The 17,902-nt window shown below is 34.7% G+C and overlaps 3 protein-coding genes across 4 annotated transcripts; 1 reads left to right on the top strand and 2 right to left on the bottom strand.

The window, feature by feature from the left end:
- Positions 1–399: 399 nt before the first annotated feature.
- LOC117922870 (kinesin-like protein KIN-14C) lies at positions 400–7,827 on the bottom strand. Its single transcript, XM_034841060.1, has 17 exons — positions 7,521–7,827; positions 6,882–7,130; positions 6,647–6,791; positions 6,140–6,249; positions 5,925–6,044; positions 5,630–5,833; positions 4,407–4,616; positions 4,255–4,329; positions 3,971–4,117; positions 3,765–3,903; positions 3,396–3,505; positions 2,595–2,756; positions 2,293–2,513; positions 1,885–1,966; positions 1,670–1,774; positions 1,468–1,572; positions 400–788 (listed from the first exon to the last, which is right to left on the bottom strand). Exons 1-17 carry the CDS (start codon positions 7,563–7,565, stop codon positions 609–611), a joined length of 2,409 nt encoding a protein of 802 aa, XP_034696951.1. The 5' UTR covers positions 7,566–7,827; the 3' UTR covers positions 400–608.
- A 4,717-nt stretch (positions 7,828–12,544) lies between these two features.
- Positions 12,545–13,761, top strand: LOC117922948 (oxygen-evolving enhancer protein 3, chloroplastic-like). The gene is made up of 3 exons (XM_034841186.1): positions 12,545–12,932; positions 13,062–13,357; positions 13,494–13,761. Exons 1-3 carry the CDS (start codon positions 12,632–12,634, stop codon positions 13,590–13,592), a joined length of 696 nt encoding a protein of 231 aa, XP_034697077.1. The 5' UTR covers positions 12,545–12,631; the 3' UTR covers positions 13,593–13,761.
- A 151-nt stretch (positions 13,762–13,912) lies between these two features.
- Positions 13,913–17,365, bottom strand: LOC117922947 (putative F-box protein At3g52320). 2 transcript variants are annotated; one of them, XM_034841184.1, is made up of 3 exons: positions 17,279–17,365; positions 17,001–17,193; positions 13,913–15,303 (listed from the first exon to the last, which is right to left on the bottom strand). In XM_034841184.1, the coding sequence occupies exon 3, from the start codon at positions 15,226–15,228 to the stop codon at positions 14,098–14,100; it is 1,131 nt and encodes a 376-aa protein (XP_034697075.1). In that variant the 5' UTR covers positions 15,229–15,303; positions 17,001–17,193; positions 17,279–17,365; the 3' UTR covers positions 13,913–14,097. The 2 variants fall into 2 exon arrangements, with proteins under 2 accessions (XP_034697075.1, XP_034697076.1); XM_034841185.1 differs by having other exon boundaries at positions 17,001–17,074.
- Between the last annotated feature and the right edge of the window lie 537 nt (positions 17,366–17,902).

Genomic DNA, 17,902 nt, shown 5'->3' with positions numbered 1-17,902 from the left:
TCATAATTGAGGCTATTTCTTATTAGCAAACTATTTCAGCAAGTAACGGATGACAATCCCCAACACAAGTTGGACACGGATCATAATTAAGGCAATTTCTTATTAGCTAACTATTTCAGCAAGTTAACGGATGACCATCCACAACATGAGTTGGATAAATAGAAATAGAAATATAAATAAAATGGAATATTAAAAAATTCAATTGAAAATTAATATATTGTTTTGTTTCAATTTCCGTTACAACTTTTACCCGGATAAATAGAGGGTTTGATTTGTTGAAACCAAACCTTGTGCATAAGGATAAGGATAAGGAGGATGCAATTAAGGCATCCATACTTTTTCATTGCCTACATTTATCAAATGGCAGATAGCTTTTGTTTTTCATGTAAGATTCGATTATCATGTTAATACGCCAATAAGTTGATTTCTGCGTTTCTATCAGTCACCAAAGAAAAGGGGAAATGGCCTCACCGCGGCACCACTCTAAAATACAAATTAGTAAGCTCACTCTATAATCACTGATACAAGCCAGATCCATTTCTTGATTATACACGTTACAACCAAACATGAACCTTCATTGCAAATAACGGTTACACAAAAAAAAATATTTAGCCATAGCTCAAGCGAGAATCTGAAATCCGCATGGTGGTCTGGCGCCGAGGAATCCCAATTTCACAGGCATTGACCTTGGCAGCAAACCTAAGAGAGCATAGGGACTCACCAACTGAAGATGGGTCGGGAGAGATGTTGACAAACATCAGGGTCTTGGAATCCCCACCTAAGCAAGGCTGATTATTCAAATAACAAAGATTTCAGAAATTCTTAATGATGCAAAACCAGCTAAGATATGACAAACTTCTATGCCATTTAATAGAACAGAAACTTACTTAACTTATGGAGACCAGTCCAAGTTCCGAATCAAATACATCTCATCAATATAAGAACATGAATAAAAACTGGTGATGACTAGCATGGAATGTCCCATATCCAACATTTCACAATCATATGAGGGATATATGGAGGAAACAATCATAACAAGAGTCTGGAAGTACATGATTGGCATGTTTATTTTCCACAAAGCATCAAAATAAAACAAGCATCTCTTTCTATGCATTGTTCTAACATAATTTAAAATCACTAAAGCAGGCAAACAGTATAGCTTTGGGAGTTTGCATCAAATTGTCAACCCTTCAATCCAAAACTAATCTGCCAAAAAGATTATATCTAAACCTTTATTTAATCATGGAAGATAGATATTGGGGAATCAATTTTTCAGGATTATTTGAACTGCCAACAGTCAAACTTGTTCATAATTTTAATGAGTATGATTATGCTAATTCAACCAGAAAGGCCAATCAACCTAATTCTTTTTCCAACAGATAGGTCCAGCTCAGCTTTTACTAGATCGACAAACCATTGTTCCAAAGAACATGCAGCCACAAGGTCAGGAAGTTTGAAGACATTTACCTGGAGAAGATAGGTTAGCTTTGAGTTCCTATATGGAACATGATCATCTTTCCTTGCTAGGGCCAGTATGACATCGCTTAGTGAAGATAAGCTTTTATTAATAGCCTGATTTTTTAAGGGAAGGTCAGAATAATTATTTAGAATGAATATTAAAAACAAATCAAAAAGGGTGGATAGTAAAAAGGATCTCTAAAAGAGATACCTGAGTTTCCTTCAACCGGTCTCCGGTTGACATACTCTTGGAGAGTCGCTCACTTCCCGCAAGATCAATGAGGTTTAAGACACCTTGTACTTGTTGTTCGGTACTCTAGCAGATCAACAAAGTGGTCAACAGATGTGGATGAGAGTTTGTTTGTGCACGCATGTATGTAGCAGAAGAGTACAAAAATGTAGTATTGCAAGGGAATGGGAATGTACCTCATTTACCCCAGATATTCGCAAGGTAAATACCAAGTGACTTCTGGATGACTGCTCATTCATTTGTGTTCTGCCAACAGACCTAAGAGAAAAAAGTGGCAATACCCTTTTATCTTAGAATTTACAGATCCAAATAAATGAAATTTCTTAACGAGATTAAAAGTGTCATATATTTAACATTTTATGTTTTATCTAAGATTTATCATATCTAACATTTATATATATATATATATATATATATATATATATATATATATATATATATATATTAACAAAAAAAATCTCAGGAAAAGCATTGCAGAACTTAACACAAAATCAATAGCAATATAAGAAACATAACCTAGAACCCATTTTGTGTATCAACATTCTTAAATTGACAACAAATATTAATGGACAACTTCAAAATACCTGCAATGAGCAGCCTGCTGTAGAAGAGATGAAATCTCTTTCATACTGCTGACGTCAACAATGGTGAGATCAGAGACATGGGTGTTTCCATTCACATCATGTTTAATTGCATACTGCTTTCCACCAACACCATTTTCTGTACGTGTCACATCTAGACCACCTGTTCTACTCGTTGATAACAAATCACGGATGGTTTCATTATAAATTTCCAGCATCGAGGCCTACAAATTTCATAAGAAATGGTAAGAACTCAGAACAGAAAATCTCAAGAAAGTGGATGAAAACCGACAAAAACTATTTACCTGCATTTTATATCTCCAGCCCTGGGCCAAAAGAGACTGACTGGTTTGAAATATCTGTTCTAATGACCGAGGTATCAGGCCTTTCTCATCAGAAGCTTCTGGCCTTCCCATCATTGTATAGGTTTTACCAGAACCTGTCTGACCATATGCAAATATGCAAACCTACAAAGAGAACAAAACAAGAATCAAATGAGAATTATACAAAATATTTCATTGCATTTTACAACATTAAGAGGTAATCAGACAATTGCAACCAATAAGCTAAATTCTTCTCAATGCACATCCAATAAAATAAAGTTCTCTATGGAAAGAAAAATATTTTGTATGGTTTCACAAGAAAAACAAATCCATCAGAAGGTTTATAGACAATGCAACAATGTAAACAAATAAGTCAAATTTTTAAAGAAGCAAATAGTGATTCCATTTCCATCCATTTTCATAAAGTAATAGAATAAAATACATTTCAACCTTGCATTTGCAGAAATCTATTCTAGTAAACAATAAGAGAAAGGCGTCTAAGGCTACATGAATTCAAATAGTAGCAGAAGGTCAAAACTGCCAAATCAGATAACAATTTCAGATAAGCATAATCCAAGAACAAACGACTCCAAACAGCCTTTCTATTGCAATCAAGTTGCGTTTTAAAATTTGGGTCTGAACTGTAGCTGAAAAAATAATCAGCTCGAACCTTCAAATTCAAGTTAAATCTTAATTCCAGGCTACCTTACCCACCCAAATCAGTACAGTTTTATGCTCATAATTTTGTTACAGTTTCAAAGGACAAAAGCACAGATGAATCACCTTATAGCCATCAAGGGCACTCTGTACTAACTGTGATATTTCTACAAATACATCCTGCTGGGAGGCCCCATGAGCAAAAACTTTGTCAAATGTGAAAGGATATATCTGCCCTGTTGACAATTAAAATATTGTAAGAAATTTTCTATTTCTACTCAGTAACAAATATGCTGGCACAAAAACAAAAATGATTTTCTGAATTTTTTTTTCAGCTGATAAAGGAAATAGAATAAAAGATTTCACACGTTAAATTTCAGAGATGCTAAAACATTGTCCACAAAAAGTCTTATTTGGGACCACTGCATGACAATTGAAATATGTAAAGCGACTATCTATTTAGCTTTGAACAGACTGTAACTATAGATTCTTTACCATTCTGTGTTAAGTCAATGCCCCGGCCAAGGGCTTCTGTAGATGTAGGAAAAGAAACTACTGAGGTTTCAGAACCAGCACCATCTTCGGGTAACAAAGGTCGCACTCTGCAGAATACACGAATGTTCCCTTTTAGTTCCTGCAGAGAAACAAATGTTTAGTAACAGTCAATCTTTATGCCAAGCAGTAAAGTGCAAGAACCTCACCAAAATAGTGTTGTGAAGCTTCTTTCGTAAATTCTCTCCCTCAATAATTCGAAGCTCTGCATCTGCCAAACGATCTTGTAATTCGCTTACAACACCCTTTTGCAGCTCAAATTCTGTCCTTGTTTCTGAAGCAGACAAATCAACCATCTAAAGAAAGCAAATCACATGCTCATGGATCAGCAATATCACAAAGACCATCACTATATGCTACATGTGATGGACTACATCAAAAATACAAACACAACAAACATTTGAAACAATTCCAAAAACCTTAAGAGCATTACCTTCAATTTCTCATTTGCTGCTGCTAGTTGATGCTGTAAGATGCGTAACTGCTCCCGTTGAGAAGAACATGTTTCCTGAAAAACAAAGTCCAAGATCTTCAGAAGGCATGCCAGTGTGAAACCTACAATGCATGACAATAGGACCAACAGACCTCCAATGCATTTGATTTTACTGTCAAATTATCCAACTCTACGAATGATTTCCCAGTACTCTCTTTGTACTTCTCCACTTCTGTAGCCAAGGCATGCACCTGCATCACTTGTCGATCACGGTCATCTCTTACTTGTTGCAGTTCTCCTCTAAGACACTGGACTTCATTTCCTAGCAATTCCCTTTGCTTTACAGCCTCGTCCTGAGAAGCCTAAAAAACAAAAGAAACAAACAAAAAACCCACAAACTTAAACACAACCAACGTAATAGCGTATGCAAAATAATAATAAAGAGTTTCCTTATAAAGGAAAACAATTTAGGCCAAAACAAAACAAACAAACAAACAAAAAACCCTACAAATTTAAACAAAGCCGTTGAAATGATATATGCAAACTAATAATAAACAGTTTCCTTCTAGAGGAAAACAATTTTGGTCCTTGACTTTCTTTCTCCCTCCTAAGTATCTTCTTTTAGTGTATAGTTAAATTTATTTTTAAAAATGATCCCATTTGACAGAGATTTGTAGTTTTTAGTTATGAGGAAATGGGACTGTAATGGGAGATGGAATAGATAAGTTCGGACAAATGATCACTACATTATTCATCCAAACTGCATAGTGTAAATCTCCAAATCTCCGGGAGCACCTGTCCTTATTGTTTGAATTTATTTTCAACTGCATTTACCAATTTGTAACTTTTCCTTTATTTTCTTCATTTATTTTTCTTACTATGATTCGAATATAACTAAATTAAAGCATTAAAATCCACCACAAGTATTTATGTTTGCTGCCGTTTCAACTTCTGGCATTCTATGTAAGAAAAGGTCAACAAGCTAACTACTACAGGAAAGATAAATGTACAAGCTTGAGACCTTGCAAGAAAAGAACCAAGATGGTAGTAGGGTTAAGAGATCAACCACCAGGTTAATAAGCAATGCTATTCAAGCTAGGTTAGGCATGCCATTTGTTAGAATTCGAAAAAAAATAGGTTCACATTATTCCAATGAGTAGCTCACACAAACAAGCTTTTCAAGCATTCTGCCAATATACATTACAGCGACTAAAAACAAGTGGAGGAATGGGAACAAGTATAATACATTCAAATCAACATTGTTTGTTGAGATATAGTAATATAGTGATAACAACAATGAAAAGATCAATAATAATAAGACGAAGCCCAAGTGAAAAACAGCCCAAATTCAGCATAAAATGAACAATGCACTTACTCTAGATGATGTTAATTGCTCTTGCAGCGAGTTATAGTGACCTCGCAAGGTGCTAAGGTTCTCCACTATAGCCAGTTTCTCCTTTTCCACTCTTTTTTGTGACTCATTTGCCGTTGCAAGATCTGTTTGAAGCTTGCTATTGTACTGCTGTAAACTTGTGTTGTACTCTTGCAATCGCTTGTACATATCATTTAGTGAGGTTACCTGCAAAATTCAAAATATACAAAGGGAGACATTAATTATATGAATTCGGAGATAAAAACACAAATCATCTAGATGACTGTTGTTACATTACCTTTTGATTAGCATTTAATTTCTCCTGCTGAGTTTTAGCAAGCTCCTCTGATAAAGAAGCTTTCACTTTCTCAACTGCAGCCCTGGCTTCTTTTTCTCTTGTATAAGAGTCCATTGCATCCTGATTGTTCAATCATAAACATTTACATGAAGGAAAAAGAAAAGGAAAAATATAAAATGTCATAGTAAACAATCAAAAAGGATTGAAAAACTAACCAATTTTTCTGATTCTTCCTTCACAAGTTTGTCTTGTAAAGAAGCAATGCTTTTCCTCAGTTCCTCGATAATTACATTCAACTCCTCTTCCTTGTTTTTCATCTCCAACTCTGAGAGCATACAAATAAATCTACATTACAGCTCCCCTGGGGTTCTGCTTGATTTGGTGGAAACAAAATCAAGAAAAAAAAAACATTCTTAATGATGAATGAGAGTATGCATCATTGAGAATGTTAGACTACCATGTTTATTTCTATAACAGGAGTGGGATGAGCACAATATATCTAATTTACGTCCTGGAAATGGCATTGTAGAAATGGAAGGAAACACAATTCCCAACAAATCAACTAATTGGTTTTGCTGTATAAAGAGAAATTGTTAGGTTTTCAAATGATTTTTTTGTATCTTCTTATCCAAAAAAATAAGACCAAGAAAGGACCTTCTTAGAAAAGAAGCAAATGATTTTTTTTCAAGACTATATAAATAAAACGAAGGTGTCACTGTTACCAGTATCAGCGCATTTTTTCTCAGCACATTCCAATGCGTTCTGTAGTTTTCCCTGCTCGACAAGTTGGCCTTCTTCGTGTTGTTGAAACCATTTGATACAAAGCTTTAGCTTCTTAATATGACCATCCATTTGTTCCATTTTCCCCTGCAAAAATAGGTACTCAAAATTAACAGGCAAACCATGGAAACAAGCAAAATGAAGAATTAAATTACAATCTTGAAAGATCAAGACAACCTTCGTGTCAAACTTCTTTGCCTTAATCTTTTCATTTAGTAGTGCCTCGACTTCCTCTTTAGTAAACTCGATGGTTCCACACTCCGGACCTTCAGTACTAGTCATTCCACTTGGAGCCCCCAAATCTTGCTGATTATTGATGGCGGCAAAGGCTTGGCGTCCACGACCCACCCCTCTTGTGCCCAACATTCTACCTGTTCCAATCTTCCTACGCTTATCTAGGGGAACTTCATCCATATTGTCCTTTTTCTAAAAGGAAAAAAATTCAAATTAAGGGGTAAGGAAAATAAGGCAGAAAGAAGCAAATGTATTACAAACAAAGAAACGCTAATTCTGCGCTGTTTGGTTGCTTACAAAATGTAGAAAAAGAAAACTTAAGTTGTTAAAGCTTAGATTTCCCATTGTCAGAAACTAAAGCTCCTCCAACCGAGCCAAATGTAATTAGTTAACAGACTTGAGTTCTTCCTTTTATGAGAGTAAATTCACACAACTTTTTACTTCAATTGAGAGTTTTACATATTCTACAACCCAAAAACAACAACAAAAACAAGATTCATAACTTCCATTTCTTTCCCCTGTCCTCAGTTCCCTCAGTGACCAAACAAACCTAGGAAAACAACCTAACAAAATGAAGCTTACCGTAGCAGGACTACGAGGAGGCCTGTTCTGATTACGGGAAGCCATTCACCGAAGCCGAGAAAGTGAAGAGAAAAAAAATCAGAGAGTGAGATTTTCCAAGAGTTCTTGGTGCGCGGCCGTGGATTGCATCTGAATGTACCAGACTTCTATCGGATTGATTCAACAGATGGAAGGATAATGATCCAGATCTGGCTTTGATTTTCTCAAAAAACAATGGAATTTGGAGTTGGAATCAGCGGTTAGGGTTAGGGCTTGCAGAAGAGCGAGATGGAGAGACAGGAGGGAGAAGGAGGAATTTGAATTGTTTTGAATGTTCGATCTGGCGGTAGCCGCGGTACTCGATTTTCATTTTTTGGGGTCTGAACCGAACCGGTTGTAAAGACCGGTTCATGATATATTTGTAGCTTCTACGGTCCGGCTCAGCTGTATACAAGTAGGAATAATACCAAAAAATGTACAAAAAAAAATTATTTTCGAGGACAAGAACCTTAATTTGGTCATTAATATTCCCTAAATGTTTTTTTTAATTATTCTGAAAATGGAGTATTATAGGAGAAAATATTTTAATTGCTTTTATTTATTTTTTGGATTTATTTTAAAAAATAATTTAATTTTTTTAAAAATAGATTAAAATATTTAACAAAGTTTTTAAACAAGCTTTTACTATAAAAAAAACACCGAACATTTGTTTTGAAAATTATTTTAAAAAACATTCTCAAGATACAATATGATTTTCTCATAAATATTTTACTTGAATGTGCATTTTTTTAATACACATCTATTAAAATGTGATAATAATATATGTTAATTTTTTTCAAAGTAACCTTTTTAAGAAATATCTTTCTTCTTGCTTTTCATCTTTTTTCTAATTTTGAAAACATGGAGTTATTACGATTATTATTGGTAAATTGATATTTTCTTTAAATAAGTCTACCAACTTGAATTTCGACAATATGCTTGATAAATTAATATTACTTGTCATATTTAACGGATTATTATAACCTTTTTTTCTTTATGAATCGAATAAGTGTTATCAAAATTTAGATTTTACGGAACTTTGATAAATTTCATACATCTTGCTAGATGTTTAAGCAAGGGAATATCTCTCTTATTTTGAATAAAAAAGAGACAAATGAAAATAATAAATAAAAAGGGTAAAAATGCATTTGAAGAAAATTTAAATAAAAAATGATGGTGTATTTAATTCAAACCCAATTAATAAAATACTTTAATAAGTCAAATGTGGGAACTTCATAATTTAATCATCCTTAAATTACAAATGTAACAACGGTAACTATGCAACTTTTGACTAAATGTCCTAGAGCTTTTCGATAGGGTCAAAATCTTGTTGGAGAAAATGAAGGAAGCCAATCATATAGGATGATTAAAAAAAAAAGATGGAGTTTTATATTTTATGTTTTCTAATTATGTTTTGTTCCCGAAAAATATTAAGGAAAGAAAAAAAATGTAAAGGAGAATGATTTTTTTCATGTTTGGTTGTCCTATGAAAAATATAAAAAAAAATCAAACATAATTAAAATTAATTAAAATTTTATGTATTTTTAAAGTATTTAATCTTTATATTGATGAGTTTAAATAAATAAAATGAGTTTGAAGTAACAAAAATAATAATTTATCTACTTTTAATCTATTTTTTATTTTCCTTCACTTTTTCTTTCATTCTATTTTTCCTTTGTATTTTATTTCCCATGCATTTTCCCCTTAATTTTTTGGGAACCAAACATAGCCTAAGGTTGTGTTTGGTTCCTGAAAAGTACAAAGGAAAGAAAAAAGGGAAACTTGTGTTTTGATGGGGTCATTTGGGAAATATATGGTTTTTGAAACCCAACTTTATGAAATCTGAAAACCAGTTTTTAATGTGGAAAGTTATATATTTTTCATGCACTTTGAGCCGACTGCATATTTTGTGCTAATATTGCCCCCGGGTCTAGTGATTTTCCAAAATTATCATTTCTTTTCCTCACGTACCCACCATCCACCTCTCCCTCCCTTCCCAATGAAACCGGCAGACACTTTGTCGGCGTCATCACCGACTACCACTCACACCTCTCTCCGGTCGGCAATCTCTCCCCCCCCCCCCTCTCTCTCTTTCCCTTCCCTCTTTCTCTCTCTTTCCTTCCCTTTCGACATCACCAAGAGAGAGAAAAGGGAAGGGAAAGGGAGAAAGGGGGAGGTTGCCAGCCGGAGAGAGTTGTAAGCGACGGCCAATGATGAAGCTGACAAAGTGCCGCCTGGTTTTGCCGCTGATGAGAGGTAGCAAGAGCAATGGGTCATTGGTAGTGGTGGCGGTGGCGATGGTGGAGAACTAGGGCCGGAGGGAAGAAGGCGCGACTGAGTTCCACTGTTAACCTCTCCTAGAGGTGAGCTCGCCCTCGTCGGCCTCCCTCCCGCCCCTCCTCGACGTCTCTCCCTACACTGGTGCTTCCGCCGTCGCCGCCATCAATGACTGCGAGAGTTGCTCCTACAACGGCGGTGACAACAACAACAATAGCAATGTGCGTGATCAGCGCGTGATCAACAAGTGCCCTTCCCTTTTGACATCACCAAGAGAAAGAAAGAGATAAAGGAAATGGAGAGAAGGGGAGATTGCCGACCAGAGAGAGGTGTGAGTGACAGCCAGTGATGATGCCAACAAAGTGTTGGCTAGTTTCACTAAGGATGGAAGGAGAGGCGGATAGTGGGTACGAGGAGGGAAAAAAAAAAAGAACAAAAAGGATAATTTTTGAAAATCTCTAAACCCGAGGGCAATCTCGGCACAAAATATGTAGCCGACTCAGAGTGCATGAAAAATATGTAACTTTCCACATTAAAAGTTGGTTTTCAAATCTCATAAAGTTGGGTTCCGAAAACCATATATTTCTTAAATTGCCCCATCAAAATACAAGTTTCTCAAGAAAAAAAAATGTTAAGAAAAATGATTTTCTCATGTTTGGTTGTCTTATAAAATATTCCAAAGAAAATTAAATATAACTAAAATTAATTGGAAACTTATGCATTTTAAAATTATTTAATCTTTATATTGATAAGTTAAAATAAATAAAATGAGTTTGAAGTAACAAATAAAAATAATTTATCATATTTAACTCTATTTTTTATTTTCCTTCAGTTTTTCTTTTATTTTACTTTTTTTCTCTATTTTCTTTCCTTTGCATTTTCCCTCAAAATTTTTGAGAACCATACATAGCTTAAAAGTTTTGGTTGAAAATTCAACTTGATGAACTTCTATATCGTGGATGCAATGATGTCATTCTTGAGTTTGGGAATGAATTACTCAAATGATGGTAGTCAAATACCATAAAAAGGCTTAACTTATCCTCATTGAATATCAATTGGTTTCAAGTCATTGATACCATAAATTCAATGACTATTTTCTTTGATAATTAAATTCTAATCCGAAACTATTTTCTTTAAAACGATTTTTCATCCAAATTCCAAAAATATAAAATAATTTGAAATAACTTAGATGAGCTATGATGCTTTAAAACCGATGAAATGCAATTCTAACCTAGTGCCTCTACAATCTTACAAAAATTCAATTTAAAATGGTCTTTATCTTTTTGAAAACTTCCATGGCTCCATTTGATCTTCCTTAGCTATTGACATGGTAAAAAACATTTTAGTTCAAAGAGCTAAAAAACAACATTAGATCAATTTCCTTTGGTTTGTAATCATCAAAATTAATTGAAAAGAAAACCTTTAGCTAACAAAAATGTAACCTAAATTGAGGGGGGTTGGATTAGTTAACATTTATTATATTAATAATTTTATACTATATTAATTAACTAGTGACATTTAAATTTTAATTAAATTTACGAATTTAAATAATTTATCTTATATCAACAATAAATCGATGGATGTCATGATTTTGATGAAATTAATAGATATTATATATTTCTCCACCCAATGAAATGCAAACTTTTAATGTCGCAAACTTCCTTCAACTTGTTAATATATTATACTTTTTTTTTCCATGAAGCAATCTATTAGAAAGTGTCTCAAATTTTGAATTAATATATATTCCTTTTTTTATAAAAAAAAAATATTATACAAAAATATTTTTTATATTCACATGTCATAATAATATTAAATTTCCTTATGATATAAGGAAATTAAGTTATTAAAAATATTTATATACATATGATTGGTAAATGTTAATTAGATAGAGATGAACTTATGAAAGATTATATATGGTAGATAGAGATTGTGGAGAAAGTGAGACACTCTAAGGAACAAAGAGATGACTCGTTGATTCAACGTGTAGATACAATGAAAAAAAAAATAGGATATTTTTAAATTAAATAATTGTATTTTTATTTTTATTATATTTTCTATAATGCATAATAATATTTTCTTTCATTTTTGGATGTACATACAATATTGCGTGTGAATTGTTTTATCTTTTATATTTTTGTATTAACATATTTACATTGAAATTATATATTTTTCTTTTGTTCTTTTCCTTGGTGCAAGCCAAATCGACTCAAGTTTTGATCTTGTTAACCCATGTAAACCACCCAATCCGACGGATGTGAGCCTAACTCATACATCTTCTCTAATTCGAACCTAACCCGAGTATGAAAAAAAAAGTTTGATTGAATTCGGATTAAGCAATTGGGGTTATAAATCAAATTGGACTGAACTTTGGACAAATATGATTTATTTTTGGATTGAGTTTGAGTATCGACCCGGGTGAACCCAGATGAACTCATCTTCTAATTTCAATGTGTAGGAATCCCCAATTTACCTTGCACAATAACACACGGGAGAGGAGTCGTTGGAATCAATATCTGCTAGAGTCCACGTGTCAAGGCACCATCAGGCCAGACAGGGAACCCAATCCAGCTTGTCGAATAGAAGAGGTTTGGCATGGAAACGTGTCAAACAGCCAGTGGATAGTGGCATATCCAAGTTATCCAAGGAGGAAATGGCAGATAAGGTGGAGCTCCTAATCAATCTACATCACAGAAATAAACTTAAAAGAGAAATATCATCCACTCCTTACTCAAAAATATATTTCACATAACCTCTCATCATCTACCATTACAACCTGATCAATACCACAAGCTTGGGGTGAGTTCAAGGCTCTAGAAATGGCACAAGCTATGGCTTCAATGGCTGGGCTACGCGGGTCCTCTCAGGCCGTCCTGGAGGGCAGTCTCCAGATCAGTGGCTCAACCCGATTGAGCAGCGGCAGCAGCAGCAGGGTGGGTGTGGCACGCCCTGGGTTCAGTGTTAGAGCTCAGCAGGCTCCAGTTGAGCCTGAGACTAGCCGTCGTGCAGTGCTGGGCCTCGTTGCTGCTGGCCTGGCCTCGGGCTCTTTTGTTCAGGCTGTGCTTGCTGAGGCCAAGTCCATCAAGGTTGGCCCCCCTCCCCCACCCTCTGGTGGATTGCGTAAGTCTCCGGTTCACTTTCACAAGCATATGCATCGGAATACATAATTCACTATATATCTTACAAATCAAACCTCTATGTCTATGGACTTTGATTTGATCATGGTGGAAAAAATTTGGGTTCTTGCAGCTGGTACTCTAAACTCTGATGAGGCAAGGGACCTTGATCTGCCATTGAAGGACCGGTTCTTCATTCAGCCACTGCCCCCAGCTGCAGCAGCAGTAAGGGCGAAGGAGTCAGCTAAGGACATTGTTGGGGTGAAGACATTGATAGACAAGAAGGCTTGGCCATATGTCCAGATGGATCTCCGTCTCAAGGCAGAATATCTCCGGTACGACCTCAACACCGTCATTTCTGCAAAGCCCAAAGACGAGAAGAAATCCCTGAAAGAACTCACTGGAAAGCTCTTCTCGACCATCAGTGATGTGAGTAAAAGAACCCACTTCTTACCAAGTTCAATCACATAAATGCCCTAACACCCCTCAAAAGTGGACAATTTTTTCTACTGAAAATGTGTTGATGATCTTGATTGTCTACTAACTTGGGTTTTGTTGGCAACAGTTGGACCATGCGGCAAAGATTAAAAGCTCCCCTGAAGCAGAGAAGTACTATGCAGCGACTGTGTCCACCCTGAACGATGTCCTTTCCAAGATTGGTTAAGAAGAATCCACTAATCTTGGTGTAAGCTTTAGTTTTCACTGCATGGGACATGTGCTTGGATGTTATTTTAAGGAAATCTAATTTGAAAAAAAAATACCCCTCGTGATAATGTTTCTTTGGATTTCATTTCTGGGAAGATTGATAGATAAATACCACTAAGAAATTTTACTAGAATTTTGAAGACTTGGGGAAAAGAAATTCACTTATCTATGAATGAATGAAAAGATTCCAGTTTTTAATTAAGTTTTAAATGAATAATTTTACTTAAAATCAACTTAAATCATTAAATTTTACGGGCTCCAAATATCAAGCAATTCTCCTTCAAAATGCTTTATTATGATCTTAGTAACCAATTTGTATTCAGCCAAAAAGAGACCAACAAACAGTTTCAATGAAAAATGAAAATCTTGTCTGTACCCAGTAAGGGTCCTAAGCAAACCACCAGCATACGAATGTATATTGAAGATAAGAAAATTTTCTGACAGAGAAGATGTAGGATGATCCATCAAACCAGCCAAGAACTTGGCTGCTTCTGCATTCCCCTCAATGTTGCTAAGCTTTCTCTGCCAATATACATTGTGTCTGTAATACGGTAACCCTCGGGCACAGATAACTCTCGACGAACTCTTCCATGTTTGATATCATAACCAAACATCTTCTTGTCTCTCAGCCAGACCCACAAAATGCCACGCTCAGCAACAAGAGGAACAAAATCTTCTCCCTGCATAACTTTTTTTGCCCCTCCCAATGAGACACCAAACTTGTTTTCAGCCAGTTTGTACTTCTTTTTGTAATCTTCTATCACCAGCACCTTGAGCTCTTCTCTTCCTGTCTCTGCAAGTGCCGGACGCCCATTCCAATTCAAAGCCCAAACCTTCTTCCAATCCGAATATAAGCCCGGCTCCAAAATAGTACTTGTGAAGCACTCTGTCTCCAAATCAAGAGAGACCACTTCTTCAAATACCTCCCCCACAACCTCGGTTACTCTAAAGCAGTGAACAGCTGCACCTGCAGAGGCAACAGAGAGTTTCCTTCTACTCTGGTTAGGACCATGTGAGTTAGGGAGTTGTAGAGGCCTCCAAGACTCGTCGACACCGACAGTAATAACTTCACAACCTTCGTTACCAGTGGCAGTATCTTCATATATAGAGACCAATTTATACTCACCAATGGATGGTACAAAAGAGAATGATATGCTAAGGCTAAGATCATGATCAGAGTCAGGCAGATATAGTATTTTGCGGGTGGTAGGATTATGAATTAAACACTTCTGGGAGGCATTGCTTCTCTTTAGTAGCATTCCATCACAACCACAGACCAGATGGAATGTCTCCTTTTTAGACTTGTCCTTGTCATCATCTTCCTCATCCATGTTACCTTCAACTTTCTGTCTATTGAAATAGTATACATAGCGACTATTAGTGAGACTAATATGCTTTTGGATGAAATAGCGGTCTTGAATTAAATCATTCCATTGTTTGCACACACATTTCATCCTTAACAAATACTTTACTGGCATCCAGTTCAGGATCTCAATGACGATTTCTTGGGGTAAAAATGGTTCTCTAGCTGAAACACAATTCTCGTCTTTATCAGGGGCCTTCAGCTCCTTCCTTCCTCGACATCTATGGGCCATATTTCCTAATTTCCTCTATGAACACTTGCAGGGTATATTTTTTATTGTGCTCGAAGTTGAAGGAACTGTGACAATCTAGGTTGGAACAACATGAAATTAGATGTTTGATGAGCAGGAAAATAGAATATACTACTCAACGTGCAAAAGTGTAGTGAGTTGATGGAAATTAATGCTTATTACTATTCGAATGAATACTAATTTTAGAACAAAGATAGTTTTATATTTTGTGGTTTAAGGAAAATAGTAAGGAAAGAAAAAAAAAAAGTGTAAGAATAATTTTTTTTTTTCATATTCAGTTTTATTAAGAAAAATAATAGAAAAACTAAATATAATTAAACTTAATTAGGAATTTATGTATTTTCAAATCATTTAGTTTTTAAATAGAAGAGGTAAAATTAGGAGTGTTAACTTAGGTAGGTTGGTTTGAATCCAACTTGACATTTGATAGTCTTTAAGTAATTATTTTAAATGCTCGGATTTGGTTAAACTTTATAAACTCAAACACAATTTGGGCTAGGCTCAGTCTAAAGTTTGGACAATACGTAACCTAAATTTGATTTAATGTTTTTACAATATTTGTAAATACGTTATCCTATATTAAAATATTCATTTTCCTTTTAGAATTTCAAGAAAAAAATATCAAATTATAATACATTATATACTTTTTCATTTGTGTATAAATTTATTTTTAATTTTTTGTTATTATTTTGAAATTTTGTCTCATTTACTATTTGAATTTTCATACAAATATATAGATTTAAAAAAAAATATTATAAATGGATTTTGAATATGCAACCCAACTAATATGAATATAACCCGATCAATACAAACTCAACCCGAACTTAGAGAAATGAGGTTAGATTGGCCATGAGTTGAATATCTTAGGTTAGACATCGGATTGGGTTGGGATCAAATTGACTACTTCTTAATTTGGATTGAACTCAAGTTGGTCATTAATTTGACCAACCCACCCAAATTGTAGCCCTAGGTAAAATAAGCGAAATATGATAGAACAAGCATATAAAAATAATTTAATGACTTTAAATGTATCTTTATTTTCTTTCGGTTTCTTTTTTCCTTCCCTTGTATTCTTTGTATTTTATTTCCCTCCATAACCAAATATGTTGAGATTGAGCCATATGAGCCCAACATGGCTGGCGCTTAGCACATCCGAAGGGAAGGCCAGAGGACGATATTAGGACTAAACCTTATATCCAACCAACCATATCCTGGTACCATCTGAGTTACATGGTTGACGCTTTCAATTCACCAATTGTTTATTTGTCCCTTTATAAAGGGGGCATCCCCAGGAGAATTCGATACTAGGACTAAACGTTATGTTCAACCATCTCTTGGTACCATAACTCAGATGGTACCAGGAGATGGTTGAACATAACGTTTAGTCCTAGTATACTAGGAGATGGTTGGACATAAGGTTTAATCCTAATATCGAATCCTCCTGAGGAGGCCCCCTTTATAAAGGAACAAATAAACAATTGGTGGATTGAGGGGCTACGGTTCTAGGCCTCAGGCCTTCCTTCGGATGTGCTAAGCGTCAGCCATGTTGGGCCCATATGGCTCAATCCCAACAAAATAAACATCAAGGATTTTAAAGATTTTGAGTGTAATGCAGATTTCATTGAATATATTCCAAACAAGCATGGAGAAGTAAGAGATTAAACAGCACAAAACAGTGAATAAAACAAATAACACTCAAAGGTGAAACAAAATAAAAAATCAAGAATCTGCAAGAAGAAAGTTAGGAAACTAACCCCAAATCTATACCAAAGAATAATGTGCCGAGGAAAAGATCTTAGTTTCTCAGATTCTCTTGCAAGATTGTATTCTAAAAAATGAACAGTGTCAAGATCAATCACTTTTCACTTTCCTGCATTCTCTTCTCACAGTTTTTAAGCTTTGCTAAGAAGATTCAATCTCCGGAAAGAAGAAAGCGAAAGCCAAATACTGGAAAAGGAGAAAAGAAGTAGAAGAAAGTGAAAGAAAATACTGAGGGAGAGAGAGAAAAGGGAAGAATGCAAAAGGGTATTACGTGGATGCCAAAAGAGAGAACACCATGCGACATGCGGACGAAGCCCAACTCTGCAATTGGCGGCCTAGTTTCAATTACCCTTCTCCAATTATATGGTTCCAGTGCTCTGTGTTACTTTAAATAAATCATATTTGAGATTTATACAACTCTCATTCCAAAGGACTTTCCTTTTTAGCTTTTAGAAAGTGTACATAATTGATCCATTACTTAAAAATTTAAACTTCTAGATAATATTGAATAAAACTTAAGTTGGTTTTAAGTTAAAATATTAAATCATATTAAGTCATTAAGGGGACTTATTAAAATTATTTTTAATTTTAAATTATAATATTAAGTTACTTTAAAAAAAACATACTTAATATGTGTAGACCTATATTTTTGTATGATTTTTATTCCAGACTAGTTTTTATGTAAAAAATTGATTTTTTTTATAAGTTAAAGTCGATGCTTATTTTTAAAATAAAAAATAAATTGTCATTTATTTTTGTTTATTTTTAAAAAGAAAAATAAAATAAGAAATAAAAACAACTTATGTTTTAAATATATATTTGCCAAAACCAATTTCAAATATAGGATCAAGTTATTTATTCGGAAGGTAATATCGGATAACACCCTCTATAAACC

Source organism: Vitis riparia, chromosome 10, assembly GCF_004353265.1.
Source record: "Vitis riparia cultivar Riparia Gloire de Montpellier isolate 1030 chromosome 10, EGFV_Vit.rip_1.0, whole genome shotgun sequence".
In the NCBI taxonomy this organism is placed as follows: domain Eukaryota; kingdom Viridiplantae; phylum Streptophyta; class Magnoliopsida; order Vitales; family Vitaceae; genus Vitis; species Vitis riparia.
Note: the sequence above shows the minus strand (reverse complement) of the source record. Positions and strands in the feature narration are given on the sequence as shown.

Excerpts from the sequence above, each read along its gene's own strand:
- LOC117922948 (XM_034841186.1), top strand. The coding sequence starts at position 12,632 with ATGGCACAAGCTATGGCTTCAATGGCTGGGCTACGCGGGTCCTCTCAG. Across the intron at positions 12,933-13,061 it reads CCCACCCTCTGGTGGATTGC|CTGGTACTCTAAACTCTGAT; the intron begins GTAAGTCTCCGG and ends GGGTTCTTGCAG. Across the intron at positions 13,358-13,493 it reads TCTTCTCGACCATCAGTGAT|TTGGACCATGCGGCAAAGAT; the intron begins GTGAGTAAAAGA and ends TGTTGGCAACAG.
- LOC117922947 (XM_034841184.1), bottom strand. The coding sequence starts at position 15,228 with ATGGCCCATAGATGTCGAGGAAGGAAGGAGCTGAAGGCCCCTGATAAA.
- LOC117922870 (XM_034841060.1), bottom strand. The coding sequence starts at position 7,565 with ATGGCTTCCCGTAATCAGAACAGGCCTCCTCGTAGTCCTGCTACG. Across the intron at positions 3,506-3,764 it reads CATTGACTTAACACAGAATG|GGCAGATATATCCTTTCACA; the intron begins GTAAAGAATCTA and ends AATTGTCAACAG. Across the intron at positions 2,757-3,395 it reads GTGCCCTTGATGGCTATAAG|GTTTGCATATTTGCATATGG; the intron begins GTGATTCATCTG and ends TTCTCTTTGTAG.